We start from the raw sequence: 20,073 nt of genomic DNA, 5'->3' as shown, positions 1-20,073 counted from the left end.
AAGACATCACACCTGAAAGGGATGCAAGTGTTACGCGTAGTGTTGACGCAGTCCACAACTGTCAAGGTGCCTTCTATTACTGTCACAGGTCCCACTGAAGCCCAGGTGAATGTCTTACACGGTCAAATACTGCCCCCACCGGCCTACGTCTGTGGCGCGGTGCACGTTTCGAAACAGCCGTTCGCCTGAGTAATACAATATCCAGACATTTCCGTTCATGCACGACCCAGATCGATGACGCAACCAACGTAATAGCAACTAATGACATCGTGGAGTCGTCTTGGGGACGTGAAAGAGTCGTCGGATGTGAAATCATAGTTCAACAATGTGCACTGAATGGTGTGCTGCGCGACACTTGTCTCTGCACCACCATTGTACTCAGTCGCCATATCTCCCACAGATCGCCACTGATTCCTCGACATCCATTTTCCGTTAGGAGGTGTGCGCGTCCAACACCCTGTCGGCTGCTAGCGGTTTCACAGTACTTCAACCACTTTCCACAGATGTTCGTGACAGTAGCACACAAACAGTCAACCATCTTCGCGATCTCCCAGGTACTAGACCGCAACAATCTGCCCTTTACCAAAGTCGCATATGCATTTGCAGCTAATATCCTCGTTAGAATGATTCCGCACTCGCATCTGCCCATTTTATACAGGGTGTTACAAAAAGGTACGGCCAAACTTTCAGGAAACATTCCTCACACACAAAGAAAGAAAATATGTTATGTGGACATGTGTCCGGAAACGCTTAATTTCCATGTTAGAGCTCATTTTATTACTTCTCTTTAAATCACAGTAATCATGGAATGGAAACACACAGCAACAGAACGTACCAGCGTGACAGGAAATGTTCAAAATCACCTCCGTTAGCGAGGATACATGCATCCACCCTCCGTCGCATGGAACCCCTGATGCGCTGATGCAGCCCTGGAGAATGTATCACAGCCGTCCACAATACGAGCACGAATAGTCTCTACATTTGGTACCGGGGTTGCGTAGACAAGAGCTTTCAAATGCCCTCATAATTGAAAGTCAAGAGGGTTGAGGTCAGGAGAACGTGGAGGCCATGGAATTGGTCCGCCTCTACCAATCCATCGGTCACCGAATCTGTTGTTGAGAAGCGTACAAACACTGACTGATATGTGCAGGAGCTCCATCGTGCATGAACTACATGTTGTGTCGTACTTGTAAAGTAGCACAGGTAGAGTATCCCGTATGAAATCATGATAACGTGCTCCATTCAGTCGCATGTCAACACAAACACCGAAGTCAACATTACCTTCCTTCAATTGGGCCACATGTTGTGTCGTAAAGGCACATGTTCTAGCAGCACAGGTAGAGTATCCCGTATGAAATCGTGGCGGTGAATCGAGGAAGTGCAGTACATACTGACGAAACTAAAATGAACTCTAACATGGAAATTAAGCGTTTCCGAACATGTCCACATAACATCTTTTCTCTATTTGTGTGTGCAGAATGTTTCCTGAAAGTTTGGCAGTACCTTTTTGTAACACCCTGTATACTTTCTGTACCGAGCCACGAGCTACCAGGCGACTTTGCAGTTGGCAGTGGTCATTAAGTTTTGGCTAATTGAGGTTGATCTGCAGTCGAAGTGTAACAGCGAGCCTTTCTCTGTTTAGCGTATGTTCTGGTGGACTCGAACGAATGCTACGACGTGTGGCTGGCCAACGGACGAGGGAACAGGTACTCCAGAAACCACGCGACCCTGGACCCTGACAAGAGCGAATACTGGCAGTTCAGGTGAGTTCCGCGCCAGCTGAAGCTTGCCCATCAGGGTGTGTGCCTTAGTAAAACGTTCACAGACGCCCGTTGGGCGTTTCATGCTAAAAGGCACTAAAATATTTGGATGTGATTGGCAAAGGGGCCACAGTTCCTGCCGTAATGCGCAAAGCAAGGGTTGCCGATAGCACACTTCAGGACAGTGCAGACAACCCGCATTACTTATGGCAGAAACCGTGGCACCATTTCCATTATTAAAAGTATTCCGGTAGGTATAAGGTTTAGAGTAGTGAAACAAAGTCCGCCATCGCCGATTGTACGTTTACTTTGCATTACAGCGGTAAAAACATCTACCATTAAAAAAAATGTAACTGTGTTGAAAGTTAGGATTTTGTGGACGAACTGACCTCTCGATTATGCCCATATGTGTTCAATGGGATTCATGTCGGGCTATCTGGGTGGCCAAACCATTCGCTCGAATTGTCCAAATGTTCTTCAGATCAATCGTGAACAGTTCTGGCTCGGTACCATAGAACACTGTAATCCATAAAAATTTCATCGTTTTTCACTGCAAATGGCCTTCATGCAGTCAAACATAACCATGTCCAGTCAATGGTCGGTTCTCTTGGACCATAGCACCCAGTCCATTCCACACAAACATTGCCCACACCATTATGGAGACACCACCAGCTTGCACATTGCCTTGTTGAAGCCTTGCTTCCATGTCTTCGTGGGGTCCGGGCCACATCGAACCCTACCATCACCTCTTGCCAATTGAACACGGGACATCTGACCAGGCCATAGTTTTCTGATCGTCTAATGTCCAACCCGTATGGTCACAAGCCTTGGTGATGTCGTACTGTTAGCAAAGGCACTCACGTCGGTCGTCTGCTGCCGTAGCCCATTGACGTAAAATTTCGCCGCACTGTCCGAACGGATTTGTTCGTCTGTCGTCCCACATTGATTTCCGAGTTTATTTCATGCAGTGTGACTTGTTTGTCAGCACCGACAACTCTACGCAAACGCCGCTGATCTCTGTCAATGTGCGGAGGTCGTCGGCCACTGCGTTATCCGTGGTGAGAGGTAGTGCCTGAAATTTGGTATTCTCGGCACACTCTTGACGCTGTGGACCTTAAATTATTGAATTTCCTAACTATTTCCGAAATGTAATGTCTCACGCGTCTAGCTCCAACTACAACATCGCGTTCAGAGTGTGTCACAATTCCCGTCGTGCGGTTTTAATCAGGTGGAAACGTTTTCACATGCATCACCTGATTACAAACTACAGCTCCGCCAATGCGTTGTTCTTTTACACGTTTTTGTCATCTCAATGTATGTATAAGGTGGGGCAAATAAAATCGGCCTGGACTAGTGGATCCCATTTGTGACACCATTAACGGAGGGGAAAAAGACCTACAGATACTTCCATGAGGATAGAGGAACATCCACGCAGCCTACCGAACCTTTGAACACATTTAAACAATCTTCACGACTGGCAGAGTTGTTAGCAGAGGTCGCGGTCGTAGCTGGCCACCCAGGTCACCTGATCTGTCAGTGTACCATTACTTTGCGTGGGGAGCCCACACGTCTAAGGTGTGTCGCAACATCCTTCGTAGTCCAGAAGAACTGCAGCAGAACATTTCGGAAGAGACTGCAGCAATTGCAGCAATCCAGCTTCGACCCGCCATCAGCAACTTGTTGACAAGGGCCATGAATGGCGATCACTTTCACCATCTGCTGCAGTCAGGTGTGTACTATATTGCCTTTCCTCTGCTGTGTTCCTTTGTACCCTGGAACGCTGGGCCACTTATTTGCCCCACCATATATGGTGGTCCATTGACCGGGCAAAATATCTCACGAAATAAGCGTCAAACGAAAAAACTACAAAGAACGAAACTTGTCTAGCTTGAAGGGGGAAACCAGATGGCGCTATGATTGGCCCGCTAGATGGCGCTGCCGTAAGTCAAACGGATATCAACTGCGATTTCTTAAACAGGAACCCCCATTTTTATTACATATCCGTGTAGTACGTAAAGAAATATGAATGTTTTAGTTGGACCACTTTTTTCGCTTTGTGATAGATGGCGCTGTAATAGTCACAAAAATATGGCTCACAATTTTAGACGAACAGTTGGTAATAGGTTTTTTTTTAATTAAAATACAGAACATAGGTACGTTTGAACATTTTATTTCGGTTGTTCCAATGTGATACATGTACCTTTGTGAAATTATCATTTCTGAGAACGCATGCTGTTACAGCGTGATTACCTGTAAATACCACATCAATGCAATAAATGCTCAAAATGATGTCCTTCAACCTCAATGCATTTGGCAATACGTGTAACGACATTCCTCTCAACAGCGAGTAGTTCGCTTTCTGTAATGTTCGCACATGCATTGACAATGCGCTGACGCATGTATCAGGCATTGTCGGTGGATCACGACAGCAAATATCCTTCAACTTCCCCACAGAAAGAAATCCGGCGACTTCAGATCGTGAACGTGCGGGCCATGGTACGGTGCTTCGACGACCAATACACCTGTCATGAAATATGCTATTCAATACCGCTTCAACCGCACTCCAGCTATGTGCCGGACATCCATCATGTTGGAAGTACATCGTCATTCTGTCATGCAGTGAAACTTCTTGTAGTAACATCGGTAGAACATTACGTAGGATATCAGCATACATTGCACCATTTAGAGTGCCATCGATAAAATGGGGGCCAATTATCCTCCCTCCCATAATGGCGCACCATACATTAACCCGCCAAGGTCGCTGATGTTCCACTTGTCGCAGCCATCGTGGATTTTCAGTTGCCCAATAGTGCGTATTATGTCGGTTTACGTTACCGCTGTTGGTTTTTTTTGTTTTGGTTTTAGGGCGCAAAACTGCTATGGTCATTAGCGCCCAGTCCGTGACTTAGGAAACAGTAAAAAACCGAAATTGAAAACCAGCAGCAATGGGAACGAAAGTCATAAAATTGGAGAAACTAAAAGCAGAAGGAAGGCTTAAAAATTCACTACAGAAAGGGGTTGGTTGTCCCCAAAAAAAAAAGCTTCAAATGACTGACATAATTTCACTGGCACTAATAAATTTGAGAACGCGGTCGGCTGAGCGCGTGTCATCTGCTAAAATCGACGATATATCAGGCGATAGCTGTAGACGGGAGCGTAACGGATTAAAATAGGGGCATTAAATTAAAAGGTGTCTTACCGTCCACAGCTGAGAGCAGTGGGGACAGAGTGGGGGAGGATCGCCGCTTAAAAGATGTCGATGGCTAAAAAGACAGTGCCCTATCCGGAGTCTAGTTAAAATTACCTCCTCCCGACGACGCGTTCGGGAGGAAGAGGTCCAAGCACAAGGAAGAGCTTTCACGTCCCGAAATTTGTTATGTGGAAGTGTCGACTAATGCGCGTGCTATAAATGAACAACACGACGACATAAAACGCTCCTTAGATCGGCGAAGAGAATCGATTGGATAGCTAGCCGAAGAAGAGAGACTGCAGCCTTGGCTGCAATATCGGCCGCCTCATTTCCACAGATACCAACGGGAGCCAGAGGAACGCCACCGAGACGCCCCCCAGTGGAGCAAGTGCAGACATTCCTGAATCCGGTGGACCAGAGGGTGCACAGGATAAAGAGCTTGGAGACTGAGGAGAGAGCTGAGAGAATCTGAGCAGATAACGTACTGTATCCGCTGATGGCGGCGGATGTAGTGGACAGCCTGGAGAACAGCGTAAGGCTCCGCAGTATAAACCGAACACTGGTCGGGAAGCCGAAATTGATTTGGGGTGTCGCCAACAATATAGGCACTCCCTACACCTAACGATGTTTTCGAGCCGTCGGTGTAAATAAATATGGCGTCCGTCATTTGTGCACATAGAGCAGCAAATGCCCGACGATAAACAAGTGAAGGGGTACCATCCTTGGGAAATCGACAAAGGTCACGGTGCAGGCAGATCCGAGGACGGAGCCAAGGCGGTGCTGGACCCCAAGTTGTCAACAAAGTTTTAGGAAAGCGGAAGGAAAGAGAATGAAGCAGTTGACGGAAGCGGACTCCCGGTGGTAGTAGGGAGGAGGGGCGGCCTGCATACCCTACATCAAACGAGGCGTCGAAAAAAATGTCATGGGCTGGATTAGCAGGCATGGAAGACAGATGGCTAGCATAACGACTCAGAAAGACTGCTCGCCGATTGGACAGCGGAGGTTTAGCAGTCTCAGCATAAAGGTTTTCCACAGGGCTGGTGTAAAAATCTCCAGATACTAAACGTAATCCACGGTGGTGCATAGAGTCGAGACGCCGAAGAATAGACGGCCGAGCAGAGGAGTAGACTATGCTTCCATAGTCCAATTTCGAGCGCACTAAGGCGCGATAGAGGAGGAGAAGGACCACTCGGTCCGCTCTCCAGGAGGTACCATTCAGGACACGGAGGGTGTTGAGGGATCGCAGACAGCGACCCGAAAGATAGGAAACGTGGGAGGACCAGCACAGTTTCCTGTCAAACATAAGACCTAATAATTTAGCGACGTTTGAAAACGGAAGGTTGACAGGTGCTAGATGTAAGGAGGGTGGAAGAAACTCCTTACGTCGCCAAAAATTAACACAAACGGTCTTACTGGGAGAAAAACGGAAGCCGGTTTCGATGCTCCAAGAGTGGAGGCGATCGAGACATCCTTGAAGACATCGTTCAAGAAGGCTTGTCCGTTGAGAGCTGTAGTAGATCGCAAAATCGTCCACAAAGAGGGAGACCGAGACATCAGGAAGCAGACAATCCATAATTGGATTTATGGCGATGACAAACAGTACAACACTCAGCACGGAGCCCTGGGGTACCCCGTTTTCTTGGGAGAAACTACGTGAGAGAGTAGTGTTCACCCGCACCCTAAATGTGCGCTCTGCCATAAATTCGCGAAGAAATGGGGCAGCCGACCTCTAAAGCCCCAAGAGAACAGTGTGCGGAGGATGCCTGTCCTCCAACAGGTATCGTATGCTCTCTCCAGATCAAAAAATATTGCTACCGTTTGGCGTTGCCGGAGAAAATTGTTCATGATCTAAGTGGAGAGAGCAACATGATGGTCAATTGCAGAACGATGCTTTCGGAATCCGCATTGGGCAGGTGTTAAAAGACTGCGGGATTCCAGCCACCAAGCTAAACGGTAATTCACCATACGCTCCAAAACCTTACACACACTACTCGTTAGAGAAATGGGGCGATAGCTGGAGGGGAGATGTTTGTCCTTTCCAGGTTTCGGAACGGGAACGACGATAGCTTCCCGCCATCGTCTGGGAAAAGTACTGTCGGTCCAAATTCGATTATAAAGGCGAAGGAGGTAACGCAGACTATGGGTTGATAAATGCAGCAACATTTGGACGTGGATACCATCCGGTCCTGGGGCGGAGGAGCGAGATGAAGAGAGTGCATGTTGGAGTTCCCGCATGGAGAAAACAGTATTGTAGCTTTCGCGATTTTGAGAGGAGAAAGCGAGATGTCGCACTTCCGCTGCACGTTTCTTCGGGAGAAACGCTGGCGGGTAATTTGAAGAGCTCGAAATCTCAGCAAAGTGCTGACCCAATGAGTTAGAAACTGCGACGGGGTCCACTAATGTATCATGCGCGACAGTGAGCCCAGAGACCGGGGAGAAAAAAGGCGCGCCTGAGAACCGTCGAAGCCGACTCCAAACTTCCGAGGAGGGAGTGAAGGTGTTAAATGAGCTAATAAAGAATTTACAGCTTGCCTTCTTGCTATCGCGGATGACACGACGTCATCGCGCACGGAACTGCTTATAGCGGGTACAGTTGGCCAATGTAGGATGGTGACGGAAAATGAGAAGAGCACGTCGCCGCTCACGTATTGCGTCACGGCATGCCTCGTTCCACCAAGGAACTGGGGGGCGCCGGGGCAATTCAGAGGTGCGTGGTATTGAACGTTCCGCAGCTGTAAGAATAACGTCGGTAAGATGTGTGACCTCATCGTCGACGCTGGGAAAGTGACGGACATCGAATGTCGCTAGAGACGAAAAAAGTGTCCATTCAGCTTGGGCAAACTTCCAGCGTCGCGGGCGCATGTATGGCAGTTGAGGCTGCAGTCTAAGGACACATGGAAAGTGGTCACTCGAGTGTGTATCATCAAGGGCGAACCTTTCGAAGCGCCGAGCTAGCGGAACAGTACCGACCGCAAGGTCCAAATGAGATAAATTTGTCGTGGAGGCAGACAAAAATGTAGGGACCCCAGTGTTGAGGCAAACTAGATCCGCTTGGTGGAAGACGTCTAGCAATAGTGAGCCACGTGGACAAGGATGTGGAGATCCCCAAAGCGGGTGGTGGGCATTGAAGTCCCCAACCAGCAAATAGGAGGGTGGAAGCTGACCAAGAAGATGAAGGAGATCAGCTCGTGCCATTGATGTGGACGATGGAAAGTATACAGTACAAAGAGAGAACGTGTATCCGGAAAGGGAAAGACGGACGGCGACAGCTTGGAAGGAAGTGTTTAAATGGATTGGGTGATAATGGATAGTTTCATGGAGAAGAATTATGAGTCCTCCATGTGCTGGAGTGCCTTCAACAGAGGGGAGATCATATCGGACGGACTGAAAATGAGGGAGAACAAAGCAGTCATGGGGATGCAGCTTTGTTTACTGATGACAGAAGGTGACCGGCGAGTAGGATCGCAAGAGGATCGACAATTCATCCCGATTGGCTCAAATACCGCGGATATTCCAGTGGATAATGGACATAGGGTGAACAGAAAGTGGAGGAATGTGACCAAGGTCGCTGTCAACTCAACGACTGCTCAGAGCTTGCGACCGACAGCATGGAATGGCATTCAGCCGAAGGCAGAAGATCCTGATCCATAGATTGGTCAGGAGCAGCTCCTGCCACCAGCGATCGGCCGGTTGATCGGCCGCCAGCAGTGTGCCTCGGCGACACAGAAGACGGCCGAGGGCGATTCCCACCAGGTGGTGCTGTAGATGGGACACGCCTTGGCGGAGAAGGAGAGGAACTGGGTTTCTTTGTAGCCTTCTTGGAAGTATGATGGTTAGATGAAGGAGGAACCGATGGTTGTGAAGTTGCGGTACGTAAAAACTCTTCACGAGTATGCTCTTTTTTCAAAGTCTTGGTGTCTGACTTTTGGGCTCGAGATTTAGCAGAACCCGACGAAGGGTGAGCCAGAGAGTGGGCAGGCGAAAGTGGTGAGGTTGAACGGGCGATCTTTGCGCTGGCCGATCTGACTACCGTGGTACTAAAGGTGAGGTCGCAAGTCTGCGTGGCCGCCTCCTTTGTTGGCGGAGGAGAAGCAAGGACAGTGCTGTATTTTCCTGTCTGAGGCATGGTGGGCTGTCGACTGGCGAATAATTTTCGAGCAGCAAAGGTCGACACCTTTTCCTTCACTCTAATTTCCTGGATGAGCTTTACGGGGCAATCTCGAGTGGAAGCAGCGTGGTCACCCATACAGTTGATGCAGCGAGGGGATGGAGGTGGACAAGCACCCTCATGGGCATCCTTGCCACACGTAACACATTTGGTCGGATTGGAACAGGACTGGCTGGTGTGATTGAACCGCTGACACCGATAGCAACGCGTAGGGTTTGGGATGTAAGGGCGAACGGAAATTATCTCATAGCCTGCTTTGATTTTCGATGGGAGTTGAACTTTGTCAAATGTCAAGAAGACAGTGCGGGTTGGAATGATGTTCGTGTCAACCCTTTTCATAACCCTATGAACAGCCGTTACGCCCTGGTCAGACAAGTAGTGCTGAATTTCTTCGTTAGACAATCCATTGAGGGAGCGTGTATAAACGACTCCACGCGAGGAATTTAAAGTACGGTGTGGTTCCACCTGGACAGGGAAGGTGTTTAGTAGTGAGGTACGCAGCAATTTTTGTGCCTGGAGGGCACTGACTGTTTCTAACAACAGGTTGCCATTCCGTAATCTGGAACAAGACTTTACAGGACCTGCAATTGCGTCGACACCTTTCTGAATAATGAAAGGGTTGACCGTGGAGAAGTCATGACCTTCGTCAGACCGAGAAACAACAAGGAACTGTGGCAACGATGGAAGAACTGTCTGTGGCTGAGACTCGGTGAACTTATGCTTGTGAGCAGACATAGTGGAAGGTGAGGAAACCATTGCAGAAGAATCCACCATGATTACCGGCGTCTCTGATGGCGCGCTCCTCCCTTGTGGGGGCCCTCTCTGAGGGCACTCCCGCCTTAGGTGATTGTTCACACCTCAGGTCACACCTCCCGACAAACGGACGGAGGGACCAATCGCCACTTTCGGAAGGTATCAGCTCGGGTAATCACCCCTACCTGGGCCTGGCCGTTACGAGGAGTTACGTACGTGTCCTACCTGTCTACCCGGGGCGGGGAATTACGTGCTACCCCGTGACTGGCTACGCATCGAATTGCGTGGGTCGGCCTTCAGACACGCACAGGGAGGAAAAAAGAGAAAGGGAAAGGAAAGAAGAGGGGTCTCAAACGCCGCAGCGGAGAAAAGTGCAAAGAGAACAGGGAAGGAAAAGAGAAGGACAGAGGAAGGACGAAGACTTGCAAGTATAGAAAGCAAGGAATTTGTAACAGTTTCGAGCGTCCGTCTCCGGACGTAGGCACAAACCATACTCCCAGAGGGGGAGAAAGGGAAGGAAAGAGCCAGAGGCGGGGGGAGGAGAGGCGAAGATGGGGGAGAGGGAAGGATGCGGAAAAGGAAGGTATGCAGCCCGGAAAGGAAGGAGGGACACATTAGTTTGGGGTCCCGTGCTCGCTACGCACGTATCCACAAAAGAGTTGTGGACCCCCTGGGGGGACCTCTGTTGGTGAATGACGCTTCGTCGCTAAATAGAACGCGTGCAAAAAATCTGTCATCGTCCCGTAATTTCTCTTGTGCCCAGTGGCAAAACTGTACACGACGTACAGAGTCGTCGCCAAGCAATTCCTGGTGCACAGAAACATGGTACGGGTGCAATCGATGTTGATGTAGCATTCTCAGCACCGACGTTTTTGAGATTCCCGATTCTCGCGCAATTTGTCTGCTAGTGATGTGCGGATTAGCCACGATAGCAGCTAAAACACCTACTTGGGCATCATCATGTTTTGCAAGTCGTGGATGACGTTTCGCATGTGGCTGAACACTACACGTTTCCTTAAATAACGTAACTATCTGGCAAACAGTCCGGACACTTGGATGATGTCGTTCAGGATACCGAGCAGCATACATAGGACACGCCCGTTGGGCATTTTGATCACAATAGCCGTACATCAACACAATATCGACCCTTTCCGCAGTTGGTAAACGGTCCATTTTAACACGGGTAATTTATCACGAAGCAAATACCGTCCGTACTGGCGGAAAGTTACATGGTACCACGTACTGATACGTTTGTGACTATTACAGCACCATCTATCGCAAAGCGAAAGAAGTGGTCCAACTAAAACATTTATGTTTCTTTACGTACTACACGAATATGTAATAAAAAATGGGGATTTCTATTTTTAAAAAACGCAGTTGATATCCGTTTGACCTATGGAGCGTCATCTAGCGGGCCAACCATAGCGTCATCTGGTTTCCCCCTTCAAGCTTAGTTCTTTGTAGTTTTTTCGTTTGATGCTTATTTCGTGAGATATTTGTCCCAGTCACTATCAATGGACCACCGTATATATATCGCTTGTATATTACCAGCCATTAAGATGAAAGAGCCAGTCACATATCAGCATTTTACCTCCACTTGAGAAACAGTTCGATTACGTGCCCTTCTTGGTGCAAGGCTCAACCGAACGCTAAAATTAAGTTCTTTCAGGTTTAAATTATCTATATTATTTACCAAAATACAATTGACACCACTACCGATCTAATACACATATTTACCTGCATTTGTCAGTGAGCATTGTTCGATTATTGTACCACACTTGGTGCAAGACACAATGGTCACCAACATTAAATATTTCCGTGCCTAAAATATCTGAATTATTTGTCATAATACACTTGGTACTACTGTTTATCGATCTTTTAAGTTAAGCTACATTTTTATTATTTTATAGCACTTTGTCTAAGGCACATTCGACCCCCCAAGTTACATATTTCTATATCTAAATTATGTGTAACATTACAAAACACACGCAGCTACTAATAACATGCTTGTCCGAGGAAGTGCACTCGGTGAAATATGACATGCTTGGAGATTTCACTAACGCCCATGCACATAAGTTAGCAAGTCTAATCATAACGTCACTTCTCGCTATGGTTCCTAAATTTCTAGCAGTCTCGACTCGTCTGAAAGGCTTACTAAGCATACCTAGACTAATCGTTAGATAAACAGTTCATGTTCCCTCTTTTGAGCAGTAAGATTACGTCATCAGCAAAACATATCGCTGATAACTGCTCCCTTTACAATTACTATTCTTCCAGAATTTTCTATCAGTTCATCTAAGTCAATCAAAATCTTCTTTAGCGTTTCTCGCTGCACAATACCTTATTGTCTAATAACGTTCTCTTCCAAAAAAAAAGAAGAATTGGGAAAACCAATGGGAGTTTCAAATGTAATTCAGCTTCGCCTACCTACGGGTGGTATGCAACACAGAATGCCTTCAAAAACCATGTGTGAGATGTTCATATTCTTTCGCTCGCTAGGTGCATTCTATTAGTGCTTCAGAAAAAAATGAACAGGACCATGTTGTAGGCAGTTTAAAATAGTTAAATTTTGTGTTGGTTTAAATTTTCGCTAGAGGCCTCAGTTTTCGAATTATTCAAGAAAAACATACAAAGTGACATTCAAACGAGTTTTTCTTGAATACCTCGTGACCCCCAGCGGAAACGATACAAAGTGATCTTCAAACGCGTTTTTCTGAGACTTCGAAAATCGTTGCCCCAGCGGAAACATATTCCATTAAAAATTTAACTACATCAAATTTCCTACAAACATCTCCTGTTCATTTTGTCTGCAGGACTAATAGTTTACGCATAGCGAGCGAGAGAATATGAAAAGCTTACGTGTTTTTGAAGGCGTTGCTAGTCGTATAAAACCCATAGGTACGGACAGCTGAATCATTCCGTATGCACGGAGCAACTACAGCTAAATGGTACAAATGGCGAGGGGACAGGGAAGGATAGACACATCAGACACCAAAGGTAAAGTGTCGTTGATGCAGCCACCTCTGACCCACGCCATTTGGTTGCAGCTGCTGCATTCGTTCCACTTACAAGATGTTTTATAAGAATCTGTTAAGGAAATTTCGTTTGCGGTTAAATAAATTTTCTTCTCTATATCATGTTACTCAACGTAACTTCCTGTTAAATTTCTTTTAGCATTTTTTCATTAGGTTTCCTTTTAGTCCACCATGATTTTATGGCTCTGCTCCAATTTGTGAGGCAGCGGTTGAGCAGTTTAGCATGCCCCTGAGATGCTACAGATCCTGTGCCCAGTGACCTAGAGAGATGGGAAGCTCCCCGTCAAATCATGGAAATTTAAAGGAAACAAAATTGCGCAACAGATAACAGATTATTGAACGAAAATTAGCAGGTTTGGCCCAATTAAACATGAAAATTGGAGTATTACACCTCATACCGACATACTGATAATGCCATACATCAAATTATAAAAGAAACTTAATGGTCACTACAACAACCTGGTTTGTTCTCCAAAGACATCAAAATTGTTTTATCCACTGAATGACGTGCACAGACAATTAGTAATTGGACAAGGGGTTTTACAAACGTACTATAGATTTGACACAGCTGGGCGGACACATGAAAGAAGGATATAAAACTGTGTTACGAATATGGCCAATGATTGCAAAAACGTTAATGAGTTAAAGAGAGGTCACGAAAAAGCAATAACAAACACCAGCACTCTCACCTAAGTGCCTGATGGGTGCAACTAGGTGGCTGTGAAAATTAGATCAGCAAAACGAAACTCTGATGCAAGTTAACTGACTTTCCACTTGCCTCATCTCGAAGAGTGCAAAGATGGCGCTTGCTTACCACTCTTAAGATGTGTGAGGGCAGAAGGTAGCTGCAGTAGTGGCCAATAATTCTAAGATCAACATGGCCTCTGTGTGCTGCTCTAACTCAAAGACACTTCACACTCAATCTCTCTGCAATGGCCCAAAGCTGGTGATATTTACGGCACTCTCTGGAGCTTTGCTCTCTTAGTTTCCTATATGAGATTCGCTGATTCGGATTGCGTCTGAAACCCACTGGCCAATAACAGCGGACCTTGAGGGTTACTTATTTATCTACAGGTCAATTTCGGTGGGACCAAATTGAGGAGCAAATCTCTAAGGTCATGGAACGTGTCAGTACATGAAATTACAACCTAAAAGCAATAACAGATAAAAATAAATGTTTGTGAACCTGAAAAAAGTCAGTCCATAAGTTTAAGCAAACGCAATCAAACTGATTCTTGTTGCATTGTTAATTTTTCAAGGAACTCCTCGACAGAATAGAAGGAGTGACCCATGAGGAAACTCTTCAGTTTCGATTTGAAAGCGTGTGGATCACTGCTAAGATTTTTGAATTCGAGTGGTAGCTTACTGAAAATGGATGCAGCAGTATACTGCACACCTTTCTGCACAAGAGTTAAGGAGGTCCGATCCAAAGGCAGGTTTGATTTCTGCCGAGTATTAACTGAGTGAAAGCTGCTTATTCTTCGGAATAAGCTAATATTGTTAACGAGAGGCCTATGTCAAAATACCCAGACTCGTGAACAGGGATCGACAAGAGGTTCGTGAACTTGCACAACTTATTGGCCGAACGACCCGTTTCTGAGCCGAAATATCTTTTTAGAATGGGAAGAGTTACCCCAAAATACTATACCATATGACATAAGCGAATGAAAATATGCAAAGAACACTAATTTTTGTGTCAACGATCACTCACTTCAGACACAGTTCGAATAGTAAAAATGGCAGCATTAAGCTTCGAACAAGATCCTGGATGTGGGCTTTCCACGACAGCTTACTATCTATCTGAACACCTAGAAATTTGAACTGTTCAGTTTCACTAATCATATGCCCATTCTCTGAAATTAAAAGGTCAGGTTTTGTTGAATTGTGTGTTATAAACTGTAAAAACTTAGTCTGTGATTTAGCGTTAGTTTATTTTCCACAAGCCATGAACTGCACTATTTGAAACCGAGCCAATGTTGCACGCAACATCCTTTACTACCAAGTTAGTCTCATCAGCAAACAGATACATTTTAGAGCTACCCGTAATACTAGAGAGCGTATCATTTATATAAATAAGGAACAGGTGTGGCCCCAACACTGATCCCAGTGGCACCCCCCACTTGACAGCACCCCACTCAGACCCCACATCACAGCCATTCCCAACTTTGTGAATAATGACCTTTTGCTTTCTGTTGCTAAAGTAAGAGCTGAACCAATTGTGAGCTACTCCTCATATTCCGTAATGGTCCAACATCTGGAGCAATATTTTGTGATCAACACATTCAAATGCCTTAGCTAAATCAAAAAAATATGCCAAGCGTTCGAAACCTTTTGTTGAACCCATCCAGTACCTCACAGAGAAAAGAAAATATAGCACTTTCAGTTGTTAGACGACTTCTAAAGCCAAACTGCACATTTGATAGCAAATCGTGTGATATAAAATGGTCAATTCTCCTTACATACACAACCTTTTCAATAACTTTTCCAAACACTGATGGCATAGAAATAGGTCTAAAATGGTCTACATTATCCCTTTCTCCCTTTTTATTAAGCGGATTTACTACTGATTCCTTTCATCGTTCAGGAAACTGGCCATTCCTACAGGAAAATTTTTAAAAAAAGGGTCAAATGGCTCTATGGGACTTAACTTCTAAGGTCATCAGTCCCCTAGAACTACTTAAACCTAACTAACGTAAGGACATCACACACATCCGTGCCCGAGGTAGGATTCGAACCTGCGACCGTAGCGGTCGCGCGGTTCCAGACTGCAGTGCCTAGAACCGCTCGGCCACCCCGGCCGGCGAAAAGTTACAAATACGGCTAAATACAGGGCTAACATGTGCAGCACAGGTCTTTAATATGCTGCTAGGCACTCCATCATAACCACGAGAGTCCTTAGTCTTCAGTGATTCAATTATTGACCCAGTCTCCCCCTTGTCTTTATCACAGAGGAGTATTTCAGACATCAATCTCGGAAAGGCATTCGGCAAGAAAGTCATAAGATTCGTTGTAGAAACTAAATTTTTATTTAATTCACTAGCAATGCTCAGAAAATGATAGTTAAATACTGTACATATATCTGATTTATCAGTAACAGAAACATTTTTACTGCGAACTGACTTTATATCACCGACCTTGTGCTGCTGACAAGACACTTCCTTCACAACTGACCATATGGTTTTAATTTTATCCTGTGAATTAGCTATTCTGTTTGCATACTACACTCTCTTTGCCTTCCCAATAACATTTTAAGCACCTTACAATACTGTTTGTAACAGGCTACTGTAGCTTGATTGTGACTACTTCTAACATTTTGATATAATTCCCGCCTTGTTCTACAAGATATTCTAATCCCACTAGTCAGCCACCCAGGCTGCCTATTACTGCTAGTGCCCCTTTGAGAACGTTGTAATGGAAAGCAACTCTCAAAGAGCATGAGAAATGTTTTAAGGAAAGCATATTTGTCATCTATGTTATCAGCACTATAAACATCTTGCCACTCTTGTTGCTTGACAAGGTTTATAACACTATTGCTGTTGGATTAACTTTCCTACATAGTTCGTAATTATATATGACATTTGTTTGAGTACAAAAGCCTTTTAGTGTTAAAATTTGTGCACCATGGTTTGAAAGGCCATTCACCCTTTTACTAACAGAATACCCATCTAGTAATGAAGACTGAATAAAAATATAATCTATCGCTGTACTGCCGCTCCCCTGCACCCTCGTTCGAAAAAAGCACATTCTGCATCAGATCATATGAATTTATGAGATCTACCAGCATCCTTTTTCTTGTTACATCATATACAAAATTTATATTGAAGTCACTTCATGTAACTAATTTCTAGTACGTCCTACAAAGTGAATCAAGAACCCTCTCTAGCTTAAGCAGAAATACTCTGAAGTCGTAGGAGACCTATAAATAACAACAATTAGAAGTTTAGTTTGACTAAATTCAACTGCCCCTGCATAACATTCAAATATCTGTTCAATGCAGTGCCATGATATGTCTATGGAGTCAGACGGAATACTGCTTTTTATGTACATAGCCACTCCCCCATCCCGCAAGGAACTACTTGAAAAACAGCCAGCTATTCTGTATCCTGGTAAAGGAAGGCTCTGAATTGTCAAATTATTTAAGTGGTACTGTGATATACCAATAATTTCAGAGTCACTATCTACAAGCAGTTCACTAACTTTATCCCTAATACCTCATTTGGATGAAATATTCTCTTCTCTACTTGGAAACATTAGATCCTCAAAAGGTGAGCACTTAGAGGGACTTCCTTTAAGCAGGTATACTTATCAGTGACTTCAGTCTGAAAAAGGTGCAGCTCTAACACCAACAGGAAGTTTTCCATGACTGATCCCACCACCCATTACACTGTCACCTACAAGCTTCGAAGGCCTCCCCTTCCAATACCTATTGAGGTGTAGGCCGTGCCTAGTGAATCCCCATCTACTGATGGACCCAACTGGCACCATTGGGATGTGACCCATGCCCTCTGCCATCAGCACCGTCCCCAGCCCAATGTTAAAGTGCCTCACAGCTGCATTAAGATGAGGCCGGTAATTACGCTGAAACGTATGAAATGCACATTAGTGCCACCAGTTTCAGTATCTATCTTTACCAGGTCACCACCTACATCATAATCCCCGTCCCTATCAGGACTGTTCCCTGCTCCACCCACTATCACTATCTCATCCTCCTCCATAAAATTCCTACATAACTCCCCTATGCTTTCAGTCACTTGAGCAAACCCTGCACTTGGCTGCACAATGCTGGTGACCTGGTACTCACTCCTCAACACTTCCTGAAACTGCTGGCCCACACCTCGACCGTGCCAAGTACCTAGTAGCAGAACCTTCTTCTTTCTGTTGGACTTTGCAATTAACATAGGCCTCCTAACTGCTGAGGACTGCTGCATGTTCCCTACATCTACAGCTACACGAGGATCCTCTCCACTCAACTCTGACAGTTGGTCAAATCTATTGCATATACGCAAAGTAAAACTGTGAATACCTCCTCTTTCTAGCTGCCTTCTTGCCAACTGCCATTTCTCATTTCCCACCACCCTTCACCCTCCTCAACCTATCTAGTTCCTCCTCTGCGCGTTGTAACTGCACCTGAAGGGCACAGATCTTACGCTCCTGCACCTCTATGAAGTTATTTCCACTACAGATTCTGCATTCCCTGTCTTCCCACTGCTTTCCCCCCAGTGAAAATACTTTGAACAAATCCCACACCGTAACCCACTACTCACAAACCTACGACAGAGCCCACACTTCTCACTCATAGTAAAATCTTATAGTTACTGAAAAACTCTACGTCTACGTTACCGAAGTTCAGTTACATCAGTAGGGCTATTTATAGAATTAACAATAGCGTTCTCGAAATTCTCTGTCTACTAAGAAAGCAACTACTTTTATTAATACTACTACACCACAACTACTACCAACGAAACTTCACAAAAAATTCGAACGGTCACTGGAACACTCAATGAAGTTAAAACACTGAAATAGAATTTTACTGGAATATTTCACTATAAACAATAAGAAACGCCAACTGAAAACTAAAGCACGAAATTTACTAACTAATTAACTAAATTTAATAAATGTACACATACGCCCCCCACTATAGAAATAATTACTGTGAGCCACGCAGAGAACCCTTCCTTAAATCTGAACAAACATTCCAGCTTGCTCATCTGGGCTTAACAACTGCTCCCACACTTCGTAGGCTCGTATTCTCTCTTGTCTTTCTGATTTTTATCTCTGCTGAAAAGGACTCCTTTTATTTGATGCACAATGACGGATTATGTCACACAAGCTCTCCTCTCTCCACGCTCTTACTGGACTGGAGCGGCAGACCGTTCTGCCCTGTGTTATACATGCTGGAGACTGGCTTTCAGCGGCATACATCTTTATGACTAGTGCCATTCCGCCAAGCGAATTTTCGATTTCGCCAGCCAGCTGAAAGTCCCATGGCTGTCGTAATTACAAGGCTCCTTCGCCGTAGCAAGAGGAAAAAGAGATAATAATTAGAAATGCAATCACTGTCAGCTGTTATTGTCGCTTGCTGTTTTTATGCAATGTTAGGGATTTGACTCGACTTACAAGTCATATATGCACAATGGATTAATAAACGATTACATGACAGTTGTTTTAGAAAAAGCTGCCACATAACAGTGTCCACATCTCTCACAATGTGTTTCCGCACGTCTTTTTTAACTATGTGTAATTTTGTGTAGGATGTGTCTCCCAATCAGTAACATGTAGTGACCCACTGGGTGCCAAAGACCGTGAGACGCACATTACATGAAATCGCTCACAGTAAAAAAAACTGCGAAAACACATTGACAGATGAAGATGATGTGGTGAAAGTTCACAATTCGTATAACGTTTGGGTACTAATTCAAAGGGTGTTGAGGCCCACATTGACGTCATTGCTTCTCATGAACTTTCATCAGATGAGTGAAATTGACGTCCATACGGGTCTGAACACGCTTTGAATTACTAGTCAACCGTTATACCAATTGTGATTCTAGTATAGGAACCATGAATGCCAGCTAACTGCACATCCAAAACCATAAAACGGACAAATTGTGGCTTTCGCTCTAATCACTAATTAATGCAGACAATAAAGATAGTTAAAAGAGACAGAGAACCTACGAAACATTTATTAGCTCCACACTATATCTCCATGTGCTTCGAGCGAAGTGACTAGAACAGGGTAGTCAAACTTTTTTATCCACAGCCCATTTTTGTATCCCCGTTAGTGGTAAAATTTTGCAACCGGCTGTTCGTTCGACAGTAATGGTAACTTATAAAATAGCGAAAAATACTTTACTTTTCTAAAAGCCGGCCGGGGTGCCCGAGTGGTTCTAGGCGCTACAGTCTGGAACCGCGCGACCGCTACGGTCGCAGGTTCGAATCCTGCCTCGGGCATGGATGTGTGCGATGTCCTTAGGTTAGTTAGGTTTAAGTAGTTCTAAGTTCTAGGGGACTGATGACCTTAGAAGTTAAATCCCATAGTGCTCAGAGCCATTCGAACCATTTTTTGTAAAATTTGTGAAGCAGAGATACAGGAAGTTAAAGCATATAATAATTATGTTCCAAATACTTTACGCGAAAATTCAACTAAAACCTAATGAAAATGTTTTTGAA

The 20,073-nt window shown here is 45.1% G+C and overlaps 1 protein-coding gene across 1 annotated transcript in view; it reads left to right on the top strand.

Annotated features, from left to right (window-relative positions):
• Positions 1 to 20,073, top strand: part of LOC126094767 (lipase 3-like) — a 157,530-nt gene that overhangs the window by 73,212 nt on the left and 64,245 nt on the right. Inside the window, exon 3 of the mRNA XM_049909317.1 lies at positions 1,643 to 1,763. Within this exon, the coding sequence (XP_049765274.1) occupies positions 1,643 to 1,763 (121 nt within the window). The remainder of the gene's footprint in view (positions 1 to 1,642; positions 1,764 to 20,073) is intronic.

The sequence above is a fragment of the Schistocerca cancellata genome, chromosome 8 (assembly GCF_023864275.1).
Source record: "Schistocerca cancellata isolate TAMUIC-IGC-003103 chromosome 8, iqSchCanc2.1, whole genome shotgun sequence".
Classification (NCBI taxonomy): Eukaryota; Metazoa; Arthropoda; class Insecta; order Orthoptera; family Acrididae; genus Schistocerca; species Schistocerca cancellata.
The sequence above is the reverse complement of the archived record's forward strand: the minus strand, read 5'-3'. Positions and strand labels throughout refer to the sequence as shown.